Genomic DNA, 16411 nt, shown 5'->3' on the forward strand with positions numbered 1-16411 from the left:
AGCTTGTATGAAGTAGAGTTAGTTTGAGTTCTGAAGGTTCTGAAAGCCTTCAACCCAAAAAGAAGCCCAGAGAAATTTCTAGCCCCTAGAATCCCCCCAAACACAGTGGAATAGGATTCTCCTCTCAAGACTCAAACTTCCAGAGCAGTGGGAATGTGAGGCTGCACATCCCCTGAGCTGAGTGTCCAAAGCAGCTAACATCTTAGCAGTTTCCTAACCAGCTTGCATAACAAAGTAGAATACAGTTCATTATATAGCATATCATTTTAGAATGTGTTAGTTTGATAAATGTAAAATAATTAGTGAAAACATTTTTGTAGGTGGTATAGCTCATTACATTCTACACACACACACAAACACACACACACACACACACACACACACACACACACACTTGGCTTTACCACCTGGAAGGCTAGGGAACACACATATGGCTTCTTCTCTTTATAGCTCTTCACACATTTATAGTCACATGCCGTTTCTTCCCACCATGCTCCTTGCTTAGAAACCTTTCCTCCAAGCTCCTACTGTTCCTTGTGGAATGTGGATTTCAGGCTCCTCTCCAGCCACTGGCCCTGCTGTAAATGCACAGGTCATTTTATCTGTTGCTCTCCATAGCTAGTTTTATCCTAGCTATGCTTTAGCCAGGAGAGTAGACAAAGAGCCAGGCCTTACTTTACTTGATGGCAAAGGTCCTTTCAATTCTCCAAATCTTTGCCTATGTGACTGTCAATCTATGGCCAGTCCATTTTAGACTTTCACTGTGCAGACACTGGATCAGGATAACTGCTGTGGGATATTTCCTGGCCTTCACCCATCACTTACTTCTACCCCCTCTTCAGTTGTGATAACCCCAAATGTCTCTAGATATTGCAAATACCTAGGGTATATAATCATCTCATTGAGACCTACTGTCCATGACCCACCTATTTGTGATTTCCATTGTGCTGAGGGATCATGTGATCTTTTGATGCTTTTCTATGGATTCCTCATTAGCTATCTATCCAGTTTTCGTTTGTTTGTTTGTTTGTTTGTTTGTTTGTTTTTTGAGACAGGGCTTCTCTGTGTAGCCCTGGCTGTCCTGGAACTCACTTTGTAGACCAGGCTGGCCTCGAACTCAGAAATTTGCCTGTCTCTGCCTTCTGAGTTCTGGGATTAAAGGTGTGTGCCACCATTACCTGGCCTTCCAACTGCTTTTTATATTGCTATCAAGCTATATGAAATAAGCTAAATATAGATTCATATTTCAGCAAACTAAATATCTGTATCTACTCTGTGATTGATGCATTGGTGAACACACCCTTTATATCACCACCTAAGTGACTAATAACATTAATTTGTTTCAAGGCAAAGAGCCTACTGTAGACTTTTCCCTTCAGGTTCATGTCACCATTTTAGCATCATGACTAAAATTTTGATAGTCACCTTTCCTTTTAATGGATCTGTTAATCTTGTCCTTTATCAAAATCCAGATATAACATTAGTCCTATAAAAGAAAGAAAAGTAGCTTATGAAGGAGCTAACACTAGGGAATTTCTCACTGGTGCTTTCCCAACTGCTCACATCTGATCTGTACATTATTTTGGGACTATACTTAGTATCTACCATTTATGATCTTATTTCACACCTATGTTTCATATTTCATTTTTTCCCATGATTTTCTAAGGCTGATGAGAATAGTTCTATGAGGTTCATCTGAAAAAAAAAAGTATCATAGTGCTTCATACTCGCTCCAGACGTTGGAAGGCAGTTAGTAAAACTTTAGAGATTGTATTTATTTTTATTTTATGTATATGAGTGTTTACTGGAATGTATGTCTGTGCACCATGTGTATGCAGTGTCTTTGAAGTGTAGAAGAGGGCATAAGGTTTCCGGAGACTGGTTACAGATGTTTGTGAACTGATGTGTGGGTACTAAGAATCGAACCTGGGTCCTCTGGAAGAGTAGCCAATGTTCTTATCCACTGAGCCATCTCTCCAGCCCACTAGTAGAACTTGTAGAAAATGAAATCCTCATTCTTATTTGTAGCATTCCTGGGTCTCTTTTGCCAGGGTATCTTTTGTAAAATGCTCATTCACCACTTTCTTTTAAATCCGAATTGCTGGACTGTTCACCAGGTATTTATTGAGAAGCAGCAATATACAGGTCCAGGCTCTGCCTGAGCTTTGAATCTGTTCTCTCTCATCCTGGGAGACTGACAGTTGTTGCCTGCCAACTGTGTCTCCCCAAGTTCCAGGTGTATGCTGCCTCAGTTAAGTTTTATAAAAATGGCATTGGTGGGAACTGTTACTTCTACTTATAAAAAGAAACTTTAAAATTGTTTGCTTGAAAATCAACTTTTGTCTGAAGTTTTAAAGTAATTTAAATTGAGAAGAACACTGAAACACTGTTTCTTTGGGTCAAGCAGAGATTAAAGACAGAAAGCAGTTGAGGTAGGACGTGCCTCCTGGCTTGGTCCAGCTTTGCCATCCATACTTTGTCTTAGTGCCATCAGTTTAATAAAAGAGAGGAGAAACCATGTGAATCTGGTTAATTTGGTGATTTTTGAACGACGCTTATAATGAAAGCGTTCTCCAAAATATGCTCAGAGTCTTACTGGGGTTGCCTCATGTCTCTAGGAACAAGAGGAGGGGTCAGAAGATGACAGCTCCACAAAGCCAGACTTTGCTGTCACTTTGAAAACAGACTGCAGTGCACATTGCTTTCTGGACCAACTTGAAGATGATGCTGATGGATTTATTTCACCAATGGATGACAAAATGCCATCGAAATGCAGCCAGGACTCAGGCCTTTCAAACCTCCACTCTGCTTCAATGTATGTGGTTGGGCAGTGGCATTAGAGTGGTTTAGTTCAAGTAACAGCATGAGGGTTAGTTTAGCCAAAAAGCCACAAGTGACTTACCTAGGGTATGTGTGTATAGAGAAAATAATGATTTAAACTAATGAAATAGGCCTAGTGACTAAAGCATAAGGGTAAGTAAGCTTGAGGCCAGCCTGGGCTAGAGTGAATTCTAAGTAAGCAAAGACCTATAGAGCATGAGGGTGGTGGGTAGGGAGACAGGCGAGAGGTGGGGAGGATGGAGAGAGAGAGAGAGAGAGAGAGAGAGAGAGAGAGAGAGAGAGAGAGAGAGAGAGAGAGAGAGAGAGAGAGAGAAATGAGTGAAGGAAGGAAGAGAGGAGGGAGGAGAAAAGGGAGTTTTCTCATATATTTGATTCCAGATTATTTGAGGAAGTTTTGACATCTTGCCTGAACAAGCATGAGGTCTCTGAATGACGCTGTGGTGCTGTCCATCTCAGCTCAGTTAACCCTGAGTACAGACATCACTTTGCTCTTTCTGAGAAATACACCCTGGGCTTCATAAAGACCTGATAATTCCTAAGTAGCAAAATCTCCCAGGAGCCCCTAGAGCCTCACCTGCTCTCAGAGTGGGGTCACTCAAGAGAAAGCACCCACGGGGACTTTTACATTGTTTTGTTTTCTTTCTCCACAACTCCTATCATACCACATGCTATTTACATGTAAAACCATCTGATTTAATTGTTTGTTTGTTTGTTTGTTTGTTTAATTTACTTCTCTTCTTAGACCTGAACTCTTGGAATATCTTCAGGAAATGAGAGAAGAAAAAAAAATGATTCGAAAGAAACTTCATGATTTTGAAGACAATTTTTTCAGACAAAATGGGAGGTATGTAAATGTCTCCCTGTCCCTCATTTCCTCATTTCACATGCCCCGCCCTGTTTCTGTTCCATCTGTGGCGTGCTTCCAGAGTGGAACGCTTGCTACATTCTCCTTGTAGGCCCCCTGGTTTGCCCAGGGACCCTCACAGATTTTCTGTGAGACCATGAGATGTATAGATAGATATAGATTATAGGTGCAAATGATATAGATATTTAAGAAGATATTCTTCTCTTGCACTGTCCATGACATACCGAGTCTGCTAAAAGGCAAAACCAACCTGTCACATTTAGTTCTCAGCTAAAATGAGTAGCTTGGAACTGAGTTTTAAATTGACAGCATTGAGTTTCTTCACAGGAAGCAAGAGGGAGAAAAATGATACTAGCAGACTTAATGACAGTTAAAAATCCAAAGTTAGACTGGGGATATGGCTCAGTTTGTACAAGGTCCTGGGTTCACACACAGGCACTATAAAAAACTAAAACAACTAAGATGCTAGTGGCCAAGTCTGAATGAAAATGTGTGAGAAGCAATGATGAGTGTATCTGTCTAGTGGATACCTTGTTTTATCCAGTGAGTTTTAAGGCGTAATTGAATTGTCTGATTACTAAATTTGCAGGGAAAGCCTTTGTCACAGAGTTCTCCTTGTATCCTACCCGGAGCTTGGGGACAGGACCAGGAGTAGGTCTGTGCCTCTCATGTGGAATTAGGTTTTACCATCCTAAACTGGTTTTACATTAATCCAAACTAGGTGAAAGGTATGTAGTTTCTTTGGAGTGCTTTCATGCCCTGGGGTGTGAAGAAATACAGGCAGTATAACAACTTTAGCACTGGGACTGTGCTATATCCTGGTTTAGTGGAAACATTACATAAATGTACTTTTTGGATTTCTAACTTGGATATACTGTACAATAATATTTCTAAAGATTTTTTTACACATTTGTATCTAAACATGTATTTATACCTAAATGTGTATTTTATACCTAAATGTGTTTGCATTTTCCCCAGCCATTCACTAACAGACTCTTAAGAAAATTGGCTAAGTGGACAACAGAAATAATTCCTAAAATAATAACAGTAACCAACATAAGTGTCAATTTAATATTAATTGTTAAGGTGTTGGTTTGATGTTTCTGTCTGTCTGCCTTCCATTTTCACATTATTCTCACATACTGTGAATAGATGTCTGTAATATTGTGGAACATGAAGAAGGATTAAGAAAGTCTGAATTGCATTGGTGCCACATTGATGAAAAAAACAAAAAAAACAAAACAAACAAACAAACAAAAAACAGGCTGTTTGTTTTGGAGTGGCTTACGCCAAGAGTGAGCCCAACTTTGAATTCCCCACTCCTCCCCTTGTGAAGGACTTTGCTCTATGTTTGTTGAATAGCCCCAAAATATTTGGCATCAGAAGGGGGTGCAGAACCACTGATCTTACTCTACTTTTCATCAGAGTTTACAAGGGAAGTATTTACTCTTTGAACCCTAATGACCCAGAGTAACACTCAAATCCACAAACACATGTTATTATATATGTTATTGATGCCAACATTTATGGTACATACTTGCTTTCCTTAAGTTTGCTTTCAACATATTGGAAGCTTTCAGTAAATGATTCTCACCACACACACACACACACACACACACACACACTATCCTGAGTTGGGATGGAGAACACATAATTTAAGATTAAAGCTATGCCTTTAGCTTATTGTGTAAAAGTTGACTAAGTGAGAACTGCAAGGCACAGTTAGCTTAATGATGTAGTTTTCTTAAGGGGAAGTTAAACTTAAAACAGGATGAATTCACAGTAGGGAACCAGAGGTTTAAATGGCCTCAGGCACACCATTAACTTGGTTGCAAATCTGGCCGGAAAGAATTCTAGAGGCATTTTTAGAAAAAGCTATTTCCAGGATGAATGGATGAAACTGACCAATCATCACTCACGTTGATGTAGTGAGGGCCTAATAACATCATAACATCACAAGAATGAGAAGCCTCCCTAACAGGGCATGATGGTAACTGGGTGGAGATATTCTCCTTAGGCTTCATTCCTGCCTTCTACTCAAAAGCTACTTAGAATCCTTTACCAAAACAAGGCAGACAAGAATAAAACCAGTTTCATTTGTTAATGAAGCCTCCCATTGTCCCTCTTGCCCATTTTTCCCCCCTGTTTTGAAGAGAAAAGGAGGCATGGTGTTGGAAAGCTTGCAACATGTACTCCATAGTGACTGGTAAATTAGAGAGGTCATTCTTTCCAAACTGCCACTGCCTGCCCTGACTACATTATGTATACAAGAATATAGACAGAGCTCCTCGTGGTCAAGCTGTTGAGAGAGTTGTGTTGGATCATGGCTATAAAGGACTGTCGACCTCAGAACAAGCTTTAAATTAATTCTACTTCATATAAGTTTGCATATAAAATTACCCAGCAAACTACAAATACTTAGCACCATGTGACCAGTTGCTACATTTCAAAAACAATTATTTAAGTAGGAATATTAACTCTTCTTGAGCTATTTGCAAATTGTGAGTGTGCTCATTGCTGATTGGAAATTTGATTGGGTGAGCAGTTAAAAACACTTTCTGCCCTTGCAGAGGACTCGGGTCTGGTTCCCTCATGGCAGCTCATAAACACCCATAATTTCAGATGTAGGGGATCCAGCTTCCTCTTTTGGCCTCTGTGGGTACTGAGCACGACGGTGGGTGTACTTGTACATGTACATGTGCAGACAAAATACTCATGCACATAAAATAAAAATCAATAAACCTTAAAAAGAGAAATTTAATGGTTTGTTTGATAAAAGATATAAAAATAAGGAAATATAAAGAATTGTGTGGTTTAGTTTCATGTCAACTTGTTACAAGCTGGAGTCATTTGAGATGAGGGAACTTCAGTTGAGAAAATGCCCCCACCAGACCTGTACACATTACTGCATTTTCTTGCTTGATGATTGGTGTGGGAGGGTCTAGCCCAATATGGGCATGATGCCTCTGGGCTAGTGGTTCTAGGTGTTATAAGATACCAGTTGAGCAAGCCAAGAGGAGCAAGCTACTAAGTTCAATCCTCCATGGATGGTCTTTTCAGTTCCTGCCTCTCTATTCCTGCCTTTATCCCTATCCTGGCTTCCCTTCATGATGGACTGAAATAAAACCCTTCTTCTCTACGTTGCTTTTGGTCATAGTGTTTTATCACATCGATAGACATCCCAAGTAATCACCAAGTGAATAAGAATGAAGTATTTTTTGTTCATTCTGAATAAATTATTACTGTGAGATCATACTTTAAAATCAATAGAAAATCTTTGCATTTCTTAGTCATTTGTGGCCCCCTATTGGATTCTAGATTAACTTTACTGGCCCTCAACTTGCATGGTACCTCCAGAAAAGAACCACTTTGCACTTGTCTGAATCTGCCTTAGATACCAAGAGTCAACTGTCAACAGTGATTTTAGATTGATAGACTATGTAGTTTCCTAATGCTCATTCCTGATGAATGGTAGCCTTTAAAGCAGGCAGAAAGTGATCCTCAGTTTCTCTTTTCTTCGTTTTCTCTAGAAATGTCCAGAAGGAAGACCGTACTCCAATGGCTGAAGAGTACAATGAATACAAGCACATAAAGGCAAAGCTACGTTTGCTGGAGGTTCTCATCAGCAAAAGAGATTCTGATTCCAAATCCATGTGAAGGACTGGTGGTGTGGATGAATGACAGTTCTCCCTGGAAAGAACAGCTCTGGAAGGCAGCCTTGGAGCTGTACTCACAAAGCAGGCAACCCCCTGCCTCTGACCCATCAGATTGACTCCTGCTTCCATTGCCTGCCTTAGAAACTGCCTGCGTGGAAGATACCAGTGTGACCTGACTAAGGAATTTTATAATGGGAGAGTCAAGACTCCTACACATGTCAATACACACTGCAGTAGGAACTTCACTGACATGAGCAGCGATTAGACACACCATCAGACTTGGCAGATAACCTATTGTTCTTCCCTGACAACTGAGAAACATGAGGCCATTCTAAAACTGTGACAGGCACAAGCTCAGGACTTCCCTTGCAGAGCCTGCTTGTTGTGGAGGTCCGTGCTCACCCTGGACCCCACCACATGGTTGACCATGCGTTGGCACATGATTTGCTGCCTTGGCCATTTCCCGAGCTGCACTTATCCACTCCGACAAATCCATTTCCCTGTTAGCTCTCAGGTAGTAGGAGGCTGCATCCATCCAGTGTCGGGGCAGTCATTTCATTGATTAGATATCTCAGCTGACAGACTTTAAGTCCCTGCCTCATACCTGTGTATGCTGAGGACAGAGTGACTAAACAAGTAGCTATGCAGATGTTATTTTAAAATCAGGTGACAGCTGAAGAGCCTGAAAACTCTTCAAGACACTGACTGCACTTTCCAGTCTCAGACATTGATGCCGAACACAAAATGCGGCCAGTGTTCCTATGATAACCTGTTTGGGGCTCAATTTTGTTGTTGCACTAGCCAAACAAAGGAGTCTTGCTTCATTATTAGACGAGATATAGAATATTATGGGAGAGAGGGAGTCTGTATCAGTCTCCTAAACTTACCAGAGCATAATTTTTCTACGAAAGTAAATCTGCACTAAAATCCCTAAATGGATGGGGAAGATGTATCCGTAAGTGCTCAGCTCATTCTCAAGGCAGAATCTAGATCACACCATTTTCAAGATGATACATAAACAAAATGGTGTGTGGCCCATTTTGATGCTGTGGTTTTTGTTGTCCCCAAAGACTATGTCACAAAGCTGTCTATATTAGACATTTTGGAGGGACCAGGGAACTTAAGACACCCCCCCTCCCCAACATTCATCTCTTCTATGTGCCTGCTGTCATTCCTGTGATGTGTCCTTTCTTTTCACCTACCACGTCTGCCTGAAGAGTGCAGGCTTGGTTTTGCAGCTGTGCAACAGCCTTGCGTCTGAAAGACTGAACTGTAGGTTGGGCAGACAGCAGGGAGACCCTGTTCTGTTTGGAGAGCCACCTTCGAGAGGGCACAATGTTAATGAGAAGAATGGAAAACTGTACCACCAATTACAATGATAAAATAGGTTTGGGGGTCTCTAATCAGATGATTTTCAGCGCTGATTCCCCCACTGTAGCTCTGTCACCAGGAGGCTCTTTCAGTAACGGGTGGGGTGGGTGGAGAATTCCTTCAGTTTTGCTTTTACAAACAATCCCCTAGAAGCATGAGCTATGTGTTGGAAATATTGTTTTTATCCACACACTTAAAGACGATACATAATCCTACAAATTTCAATGTACATGAAAATGTAGTTTGATATTCTTTGCTCTGTTGTTTACATTTGCTATGATTTCCAGGAGTTAGACTAAGAATAAAATTCTGTAATGTAGGACGTTTTCTATTTTTTGAGGCCTGAACATGAATCATGCACATGACCAAAATAATTGTATTTTTAAAAGGAAATCCATATCTAGTCTGTAATTTTTAAGTACTTAATCTCCTAAGGAAACTGGAATAACTCAAATCAGCACCAGTTAACTTTTAAAGCACATCTGCTTAAGAGCACTGTTTTGAAAAGAATACACTAGAGATTTCTTCTTTAAAGCTGCATACAAATGCGAAGCTATTAGATGTTTTGAAATCCATCCTTTGCACCAAAGGTAAATGAACTAAGATTTATTCACGACTCCCCATTCAGTTTTATGTGATCAATAAAATACCACGTTATTGGAAAATAAATCATGTATGGAATACCATGGTTTCCTTCATAATTTCTAACTTATTTCCCTCATAAAATGGAGCCCAGATGAAGGTGGGAGCTGTGTTTATGCCAGGTCTTCTGGGAAGGCATATTACTCAGCAGTTTCTGGCTCTGCAGGAAATGTGGGGAAAATTGGTTTCCATGGCAACTGTCTCTGCAGCTCTTCATCTCCTAGCACTAGAGGCAGCATCTTAATTGGCCTCGCACAAACAGAATGCTGTAGACTAGGGATTCTCTTTGGGCTCTTGGGAGTGTGCATATATATTAACACATAGCAACAAAAGTGCTGAGGGTTGTGTAAGAGTAAGCTTGACTCTGTGATCACAGGGTAGCAGAGGCATGTAATGTTCAAAAGTAACTGTTTTTATCATGTTTGGTCTGGAGTAAACATCTAATAGATTTGTATATTATTCAGTATGTTGTCGTTATGGCATTTAGTCTTCTTATCATTCAGGTCAGACTTTACTTTTTAAGACTTGGTGGCCCGATGTTTCAGATAAAGGCCTGCTTTGAAGTTTAACAAACCTCTGTAGACATTTTAGAACAAGCTTAGTGGTCCCCGTGCAAGATCAAGTCAGATCTCAAATCAAAAAGCTAGGTTTTTGCTTTTTTTGTAGACTTCACTGTGAATCCGAGATTTCTTCTGGTTGGTTGCCAATTTTTAAAGCTTAACCTTACTTTCAATCAAAAGATTAATATTCACAGCAGATCTGCTATCAGCCATGGCTGGAGCAGAGAGTAATTTCCACTTTGTCTCATTCTGATGCAACACCTACGCAGCGGAAAAAGCCATTTGCAGGCTGGCTCTGCTCTCTGTACCTGACTTGTCTAGACGAGGACCATTAGAACCAGTTCCTGCTGGTATACTCAGCACTGTCTTAGAGCACTGTGGGCTGACTAAACTGTGAGCAGGATTGCGCTTGCAATTCTCTGTAAGTTAAAGACCCAGAGTGAAAGAATAAAAATGGCTCCGATACCCTTTACAGCAGTCTGTCTAGCGGCTTCCTAGTTTTCAGTAGTGACAACTGGATGTAGCAACCATCAGAGACAGAAAAGGGGAGTGTCATACATTCAAACTTGATTTTCAAAAGAGATTTAAACTTTGGTAAGATGGTGTGGCCAGTATGTGTATCACAGAATGTTGTGTGAAAGGCTAATTGCAGTCTAAATTCTGTTCTGCTTTCATGGATGTTTCTTCCAGGACACTCACGTCCTCTGTGCTCCCCACCCCCACCTCCAGTGAGGCAAGGTGGAGTCCCTGCTGAGATCAGTACCCATGGGGTGTTTTCTCAGTGTCCATTTGGTTAAAGCAGTAGAGAGAAACAAAACTGTACCCCAAATGCTGAAGCTACTTAGGAGAATCTAGAATGTTTTAATTTCCTTCATTGATGTAATTTTGTTCAGTTGACCCTGAAATGCTCTAAAGAGAACATTCAAATTTAAAAAGGAAAGGAAAGGAAAGGAAAGGAAAGGAAAGGAAAGGAAAGGAAAGGAAAGGAAAGGAAAGGAAAGGAAAGGAAAGGAAAGGAAAAAGAAGCCAATATGTTTTCAAATTGCTCCACCAGCATGGCTACAAATGGTAGCCAACATGGGATGTTCCAAATAAGAGTAATATGCACATACCCAACACTGTACATATCACTCGCACTGCCCCATGATTATAACATATGTACGAATATAAACGAAGGCCAGAATTGCAGATACACATTCATGTGTATGTGAAGGGAATGTCTATGTGCATTGACAATTCCATATTATTTTGAAGGCTCATGGTTCCCAGAATGGTGCCAGCCAGGGTCAAGTGCATGGCCCAAGCAATCAGTTTGTTGACACGTTGTTGAAGCATGAAAAAAATACACAGAAATGGGTAAAATGTCACTAATATGGGCCCCAGAACAATAATTACATGAAATATAATCAGAAAAATATTTAAATTACCAATGTCCTTTAAAAAGAGAAATTGAATTCAAACCATTATGTACATTTTTTATACATGACAGCATTTTGTATTTCAAAAAATAAAATATTTTTAACTGTAGAAGCTCTGAAGTTTGTGTCAGCATCATGTGACAACACTGCGGATGGGGTGTGACCTTTCCCTTCTTGTAGGATCCAATGCTGGCTCATTTGCATCCCTCCAAAGTCTCAGGAGGATTAGGTTTTTGTTCTGTCTCCAGAGAAGAAAGGGCCCTACAAGGAGAGGCAAATTCTGCACTCGCAGTAGTCAGTACAGAAATTGGAAAAGCAGGTGGTCCTTTCTACCAGCTGCCTTTCGACTATTCATAACAGCTGAAGGGGTGCAGAAGCGAAGCAAATTCTCCTTAAGGAGAATTCTCTTTAGTTAAGTACCTTTCCAAAGTCTACTCGGCCACCTCGGGTACAGAGTTTAGGCATTTACTATTCTAAAATTAAACAGGGACAATCAAAAGTTTGGAGAACATGCATTGCATCTGTGGGAACACCTCAGCTTTCTGAGTCACCTGGCAGGCCAAGTGCCACACAGCACCTGCTGCCTGAAGGGAAGTCTCAATTGTAGGCACAGGACTCTGTGCTCCTGTGCCTGAGGGGACACAGGACTCCAGTGGTAGAAGGCATGGGAGTAAGACTCATACTGCTCATGTGGTATATATACTCCAAGTGAGTAAAATGACATGGGTGGAAAGACCTGGTCCTACTGTGAAAATATGAGTAACTTTCAGAGTACAGCAATGATACCATTATTCCAAAACTGAAGCCCAGCTGAAGTACTTTAGTTGTTCTTCAATGGGAGCAAAGTAATAAATTTGGAAAAAATGATAGGTGGTATTTAGTTACCCCGATTCCTTCAATATTTTGAAGTTGCTTTGTGTGCGCATTCATGCATTATATGTGGTATATACATGTAAGTATAACAATGAAGGATGCCAGAGCAGGACAGGCTTCCTATCATTCTCCACTTTATTGCCTTCAGACAAGGACTCTCTAGATGAACTGCAAGCTCAACCGCCAGGGACTTTTTGATATCTGCCTGCTGTTTCCTCTCCTAGTGCTGCAGTTAGAGGGAGCACAGCCATTCCCAGATGTTATGTAAGAGATGGAGATCCAAACTCAGATCGTAGTGCTTTCAGAGCAAGCTGTGTACCCACAGAGCAGATGCTGATCCTTCTGAGGAAGCCAAAAAGTTAAGTGAGCTCAAATTCACACAGGTCTACCGCTTGTGTCAAAGACTGGACGCATTCTGGACATTCACCTTGCCCTCTGCCCTGGCCATGTAGTGCTCGTGCTTCGCAAAGCTGGTGGCCCAAACAGAATGTTGCAATGTGACCTGCCCATGGTGGGAGGGCTCACTGGGGAAGGGAAATGAGACCTAAGTGGCTTCATCATTGCCTTTCTGGGATGAATTCAGCGTCTTGTAAGACAAAATTTACCAGTGTTATCTCTAAGCTATGTCAGCTTGCCAAGGCTGAACTTACACAGTAGAATCTTATACCTACTAAGCCAAATTAGAATTCCCTAGTGCATTTCAGAGCCCTGGCATGTAGACAGGGGGGATTTGGCAGGACTGGAGGTGCTGACAGCTCGGTTCTCACTTTCCTCTCCAGCTACACGGCTTATTACCACGCGGGGAACATGGCACAAAACATGGTGAGAAGCAAATCCCTTGGACCACTCAGATTCCCAGCGGAGCCCATATATGTTTAAGTCATATGCTGCCATAAATTCTGAAGTTCTCAAAAGCCATTCAAAAACACGCATCAATCTTTAGACCCTCCTTCTGGGCATGATTACTACATGGTAAGACATTTTTGAGACACTGATATTTTTCTTTAGCTGGTACTTCTGAAGCACTGACAATCCCTGTGTATGATAGGCGGGGTGAGGAAGGCGAGAGAGTACTCCTCACATCAGAACAAACATGTGGCTGAGCTACTATAGGAGGCCACCTCAGTGAGGACTTTGGGATGAGTATTGTAGCTCAGAAAGGGCTGCAGGTTTCAGGTCTCGGGACAGGCCTGTCATTAATATTTGCTCTCTGCCATGCTGCTTGTCCAGCCTTTGGGAGGGTGCAGAGCACACTGTGCATCTATAGAAATGAGCAGTTGCACAACTAGTCCAATCTCCCCAGTAACAAAAAACGAGCTACTTGACAACAGCCAGAAACAGAATGCCTACAGGTGCTTCAAGGCCCCACTACATTATCTGGGTACAGGATTTATCCTCCCAGAGCCTCCGTTTCATTGTATGAAAAATAAAAATGATCGCATTTCTTGCTTTATAGGTTGTTGTAGGCTCAGTGTTGTGTCCACATTTTAATAAAGTGTTTTTGTAGTCCAGCAACACATTCTGAAATCTTTCAGAACAGGCATTGTACTTCCCACAATCACTCACCATGCCATTCCCCATCACCCTCTCCTTTCTTGTTTGTATATGTTAGAAAAACAATATGACTCCAACACTCTAAGAATGGGTCAGTGTGGAGGAATGCATTCAGTTATGTTTGTGTGTGCTATGTGTGTGTTATTCATGTGTGCTTGTGGGGTGAATGTTTGTGTGTGTACGTATGTGTTGTATGTATGTGTGTGGGTGTGCATCTGTGTGTTATACATGTGTATTGTATGTATGTATGTATATATATATGTATATGTGTATATATATGTATATGTATATATATATATATATATATATATATATATATATATATATATATATATTGTGTGTGTGTCTGTGTCTGTAGGTCAGAAGTCTACCCTAGGATGTAAAGATAAGCAAGATTTTATGGAAACAGTTAACCAATTCAGTTGGCGAAAAAACATATCATGTCTATCACTATTTTCAAACATCCTGGCTGCTTTCTCAGAAGGATTAATGCTTGCTAAATTACCTCTCTGAGCAGGAGAAACCTTCTAAGTTTCTCCCTAAAGTCTTTGGGAGGTCCAGAACTGATCAGACACATCAACAGAATGAACTGGGATGGTCTCTGAGATCAATGTGGAAACAAATGCCTAAGTCCAGTGGCGTGAAGAAGGCAAGGAGGAACCTTCCAATGAGTTTCTGGATGACTTAGATGCCCTGAAGTTTATTTCGGGGAATATTTTTAAACTAAAAGCTAACTGTCCCTGAAGGAGGGGTAGTTTGCTGTAATTTTGCCAAGCTGTTAAGGAGCATCCCAAATCCCACAACCTGTGGCCAGGGCTAAGTAGGGGAAGGCACAGGGGGTCCTCCACTCTTTCACCCTACGAAGGAAGAACCAGCTGAAGACCATGCCTGCCTGAGGTCAGCACCAGGGAAGGTTTCAGATTTAAATCATTCCAAAATGTTGTCCCTTCCCACCCCTAACATTACCACAGACATCAGTACACCCAGGTCTCTACTCTGAACATTCTGATAGTGACTTGAACTTGAGAGTCCTTCAATTCAGGGACAAAAGGTTAAGAGATCTATTTTTAACAAGCAGCTTTGGCAGTGTCCTGCCAGCCCTGCAGGACATGCAGCCAGAACCTACTTGGACCTGGCTCTTGGCTTTCATCCTGGAGAACAAGAAGCCACTGAGGAGCCAATAGGGACCAGGCTTATTTACAGATCTGCTTTTGCTATCTTCCTCCTAATCTGAAAGAAAAGGGGACCACAAAAGACCAGTCTGGTTATTAGGGTCTGGCTCCATTTTAAGTCTTACTTAAGTTCAGGAAGTTTAACACCAGTGGGAACCAAATCCATAATTATCATAAATTGTACATAACTCTCATGAGATTAGACTGAGGAAAATCAGCTTTCAAAAGATCTAAAGAGCATGTGATTCTGCACTGTGCCAAACACCCAGTCATTCTGTTAGGAAAGAAAGAGAAGCTGACATCTGAGTTCCCTTTACTGGTGCTACAGGAAGAGTGCACATCTTATTATTCTGGAAAGAGACAATGTGCAAGTGGAAAGCCTGCAGGGACGAGTCTGGGGAGAGACCAGGCTTCACTCCACACCAGCATAGACAAATCTGGGGAGAGACAAGGCCTCAGTCCACACAGACATGGAGGAGTCAGGACAGAGACAACCTCAACCCACACCAGCATGCATGAGTCTGGAGGGAGGCGGGGCCCCAGCCCATACCAGCATGGGTAATTTTACCATCACCTATTGTGCTGCAGGGTGTAGTATCTTTGTCCTCAAGGAAAGGCTAAGAGAGACAAGCTGTCCACCCACACCCCATCAGAAGTCTAAAGCCAGAGACCAATGTCTGTATACTCTTTATAGGGTTCCTCTTTTGTAGGGTTTAATAGTTTCTCTTTTTCCTAAAGATACAGGGACCTGCTCTTCCATCCCTTTCAACAAAATAACAGAAGCAAAGACACACTATTCGATAATAACTCAATATTAATTATCTGCACTCCTCAATAAAGAGGCATAGGCACAGACTGGATCAGAAAACAGGATCCATCTTTTCACTGCCTCCCTCCAAGAAACACAGCTCATGACCAATGATATTACAGATACTATCTCACAGTCAAGGGATTAGAAAAAAAAAAAAGATGATTTTAATGTCTGAATGGATGTCAAACCAAAGTTATCCAGAAGAGATAAGGAAAGATACTTTACAGATGTTAAAGGAAAAATCAGCAGACAGGATACTATGATTGTAAACATATATGCACTGCACTGACTAGTTTTGGGTCAACGCAACACAACCTAGAGTCAACAGAGACAATGGAGCCTGAGAAGATCTTTCTTCTCCTAAGATCTTTCTCTCCAAGTTGCTTTTGGTCACACTTTCACCGCAGCAATCGTAACCATAACTAAGACATGCCCTAAACAAAGAAGCATCTAATCGCATTAAAAAGGCATGTTTAGATTTAAAACAGCAGGTTGACTCCAGCACAGTAATAGAGGGAGACTCCAATACCCACTCTCTCCAATAGACGGGTCATCTGGGGGAAAAAACAACAACTGGGAAACTCTAGATTTAAATGAAAGCATAAAGCAAGTGACATTTACAGAACAGACATTTTCAGTCCAACCCAC

At 41.3% G+C, this 16411-nt stretch overlaps 1 protein-coding gene across 3 annotated transcripts in view; it reads left to right on the forward strand.

The window, feature by feature from the left end:
* Fam13a (family with sequence similarity 13 member A) overlaps nucleotides 1-11419 on the forward strand; it is a 90226-nt gene extending 78807 nt beyond the window's left edge. For all 3 annotated transcript variants that reach the window (XM_029478400.2, XM_029478401.2, XM_021164985.3), the window contains exons 16-18: nucleotides 2619-2815; nucleotides 3584-3685; nucleotides 7237-11419. In XM_029478400.2, the coding sequence (XP_029334260.1) occupies nucleotides 2619-2815; nucleotides 3584-3685; nucleotides 7237-7363 (426 nt within the window). In that variant the 3' untranslated portion in view covers nucleotides 7364-11419. The remainder of the gene's footprint in view (nucleotides 1-2618; nucleotides 2816-3583; nucleotides 3686-7236) is intronic.
* The last annotated feature ends 4992 nt before the right edge of the window (nucleotides 11420-16411 follow it).

Source organism: Mus caroli, unplaced genomic scaffold, assembly GCF_978045245.1.
Source record: "Mus caroli unplaced genomic scaffold, Mus_caroli_1 scaffold_7, whole genome shotgun sequence".
In the NCBI taxonomy this organism is placed as follows: Eukaryota; Metazoa; Chordata; class Mammalia; order Rodentia; family Muridae; genus Mus; species Mus caroli.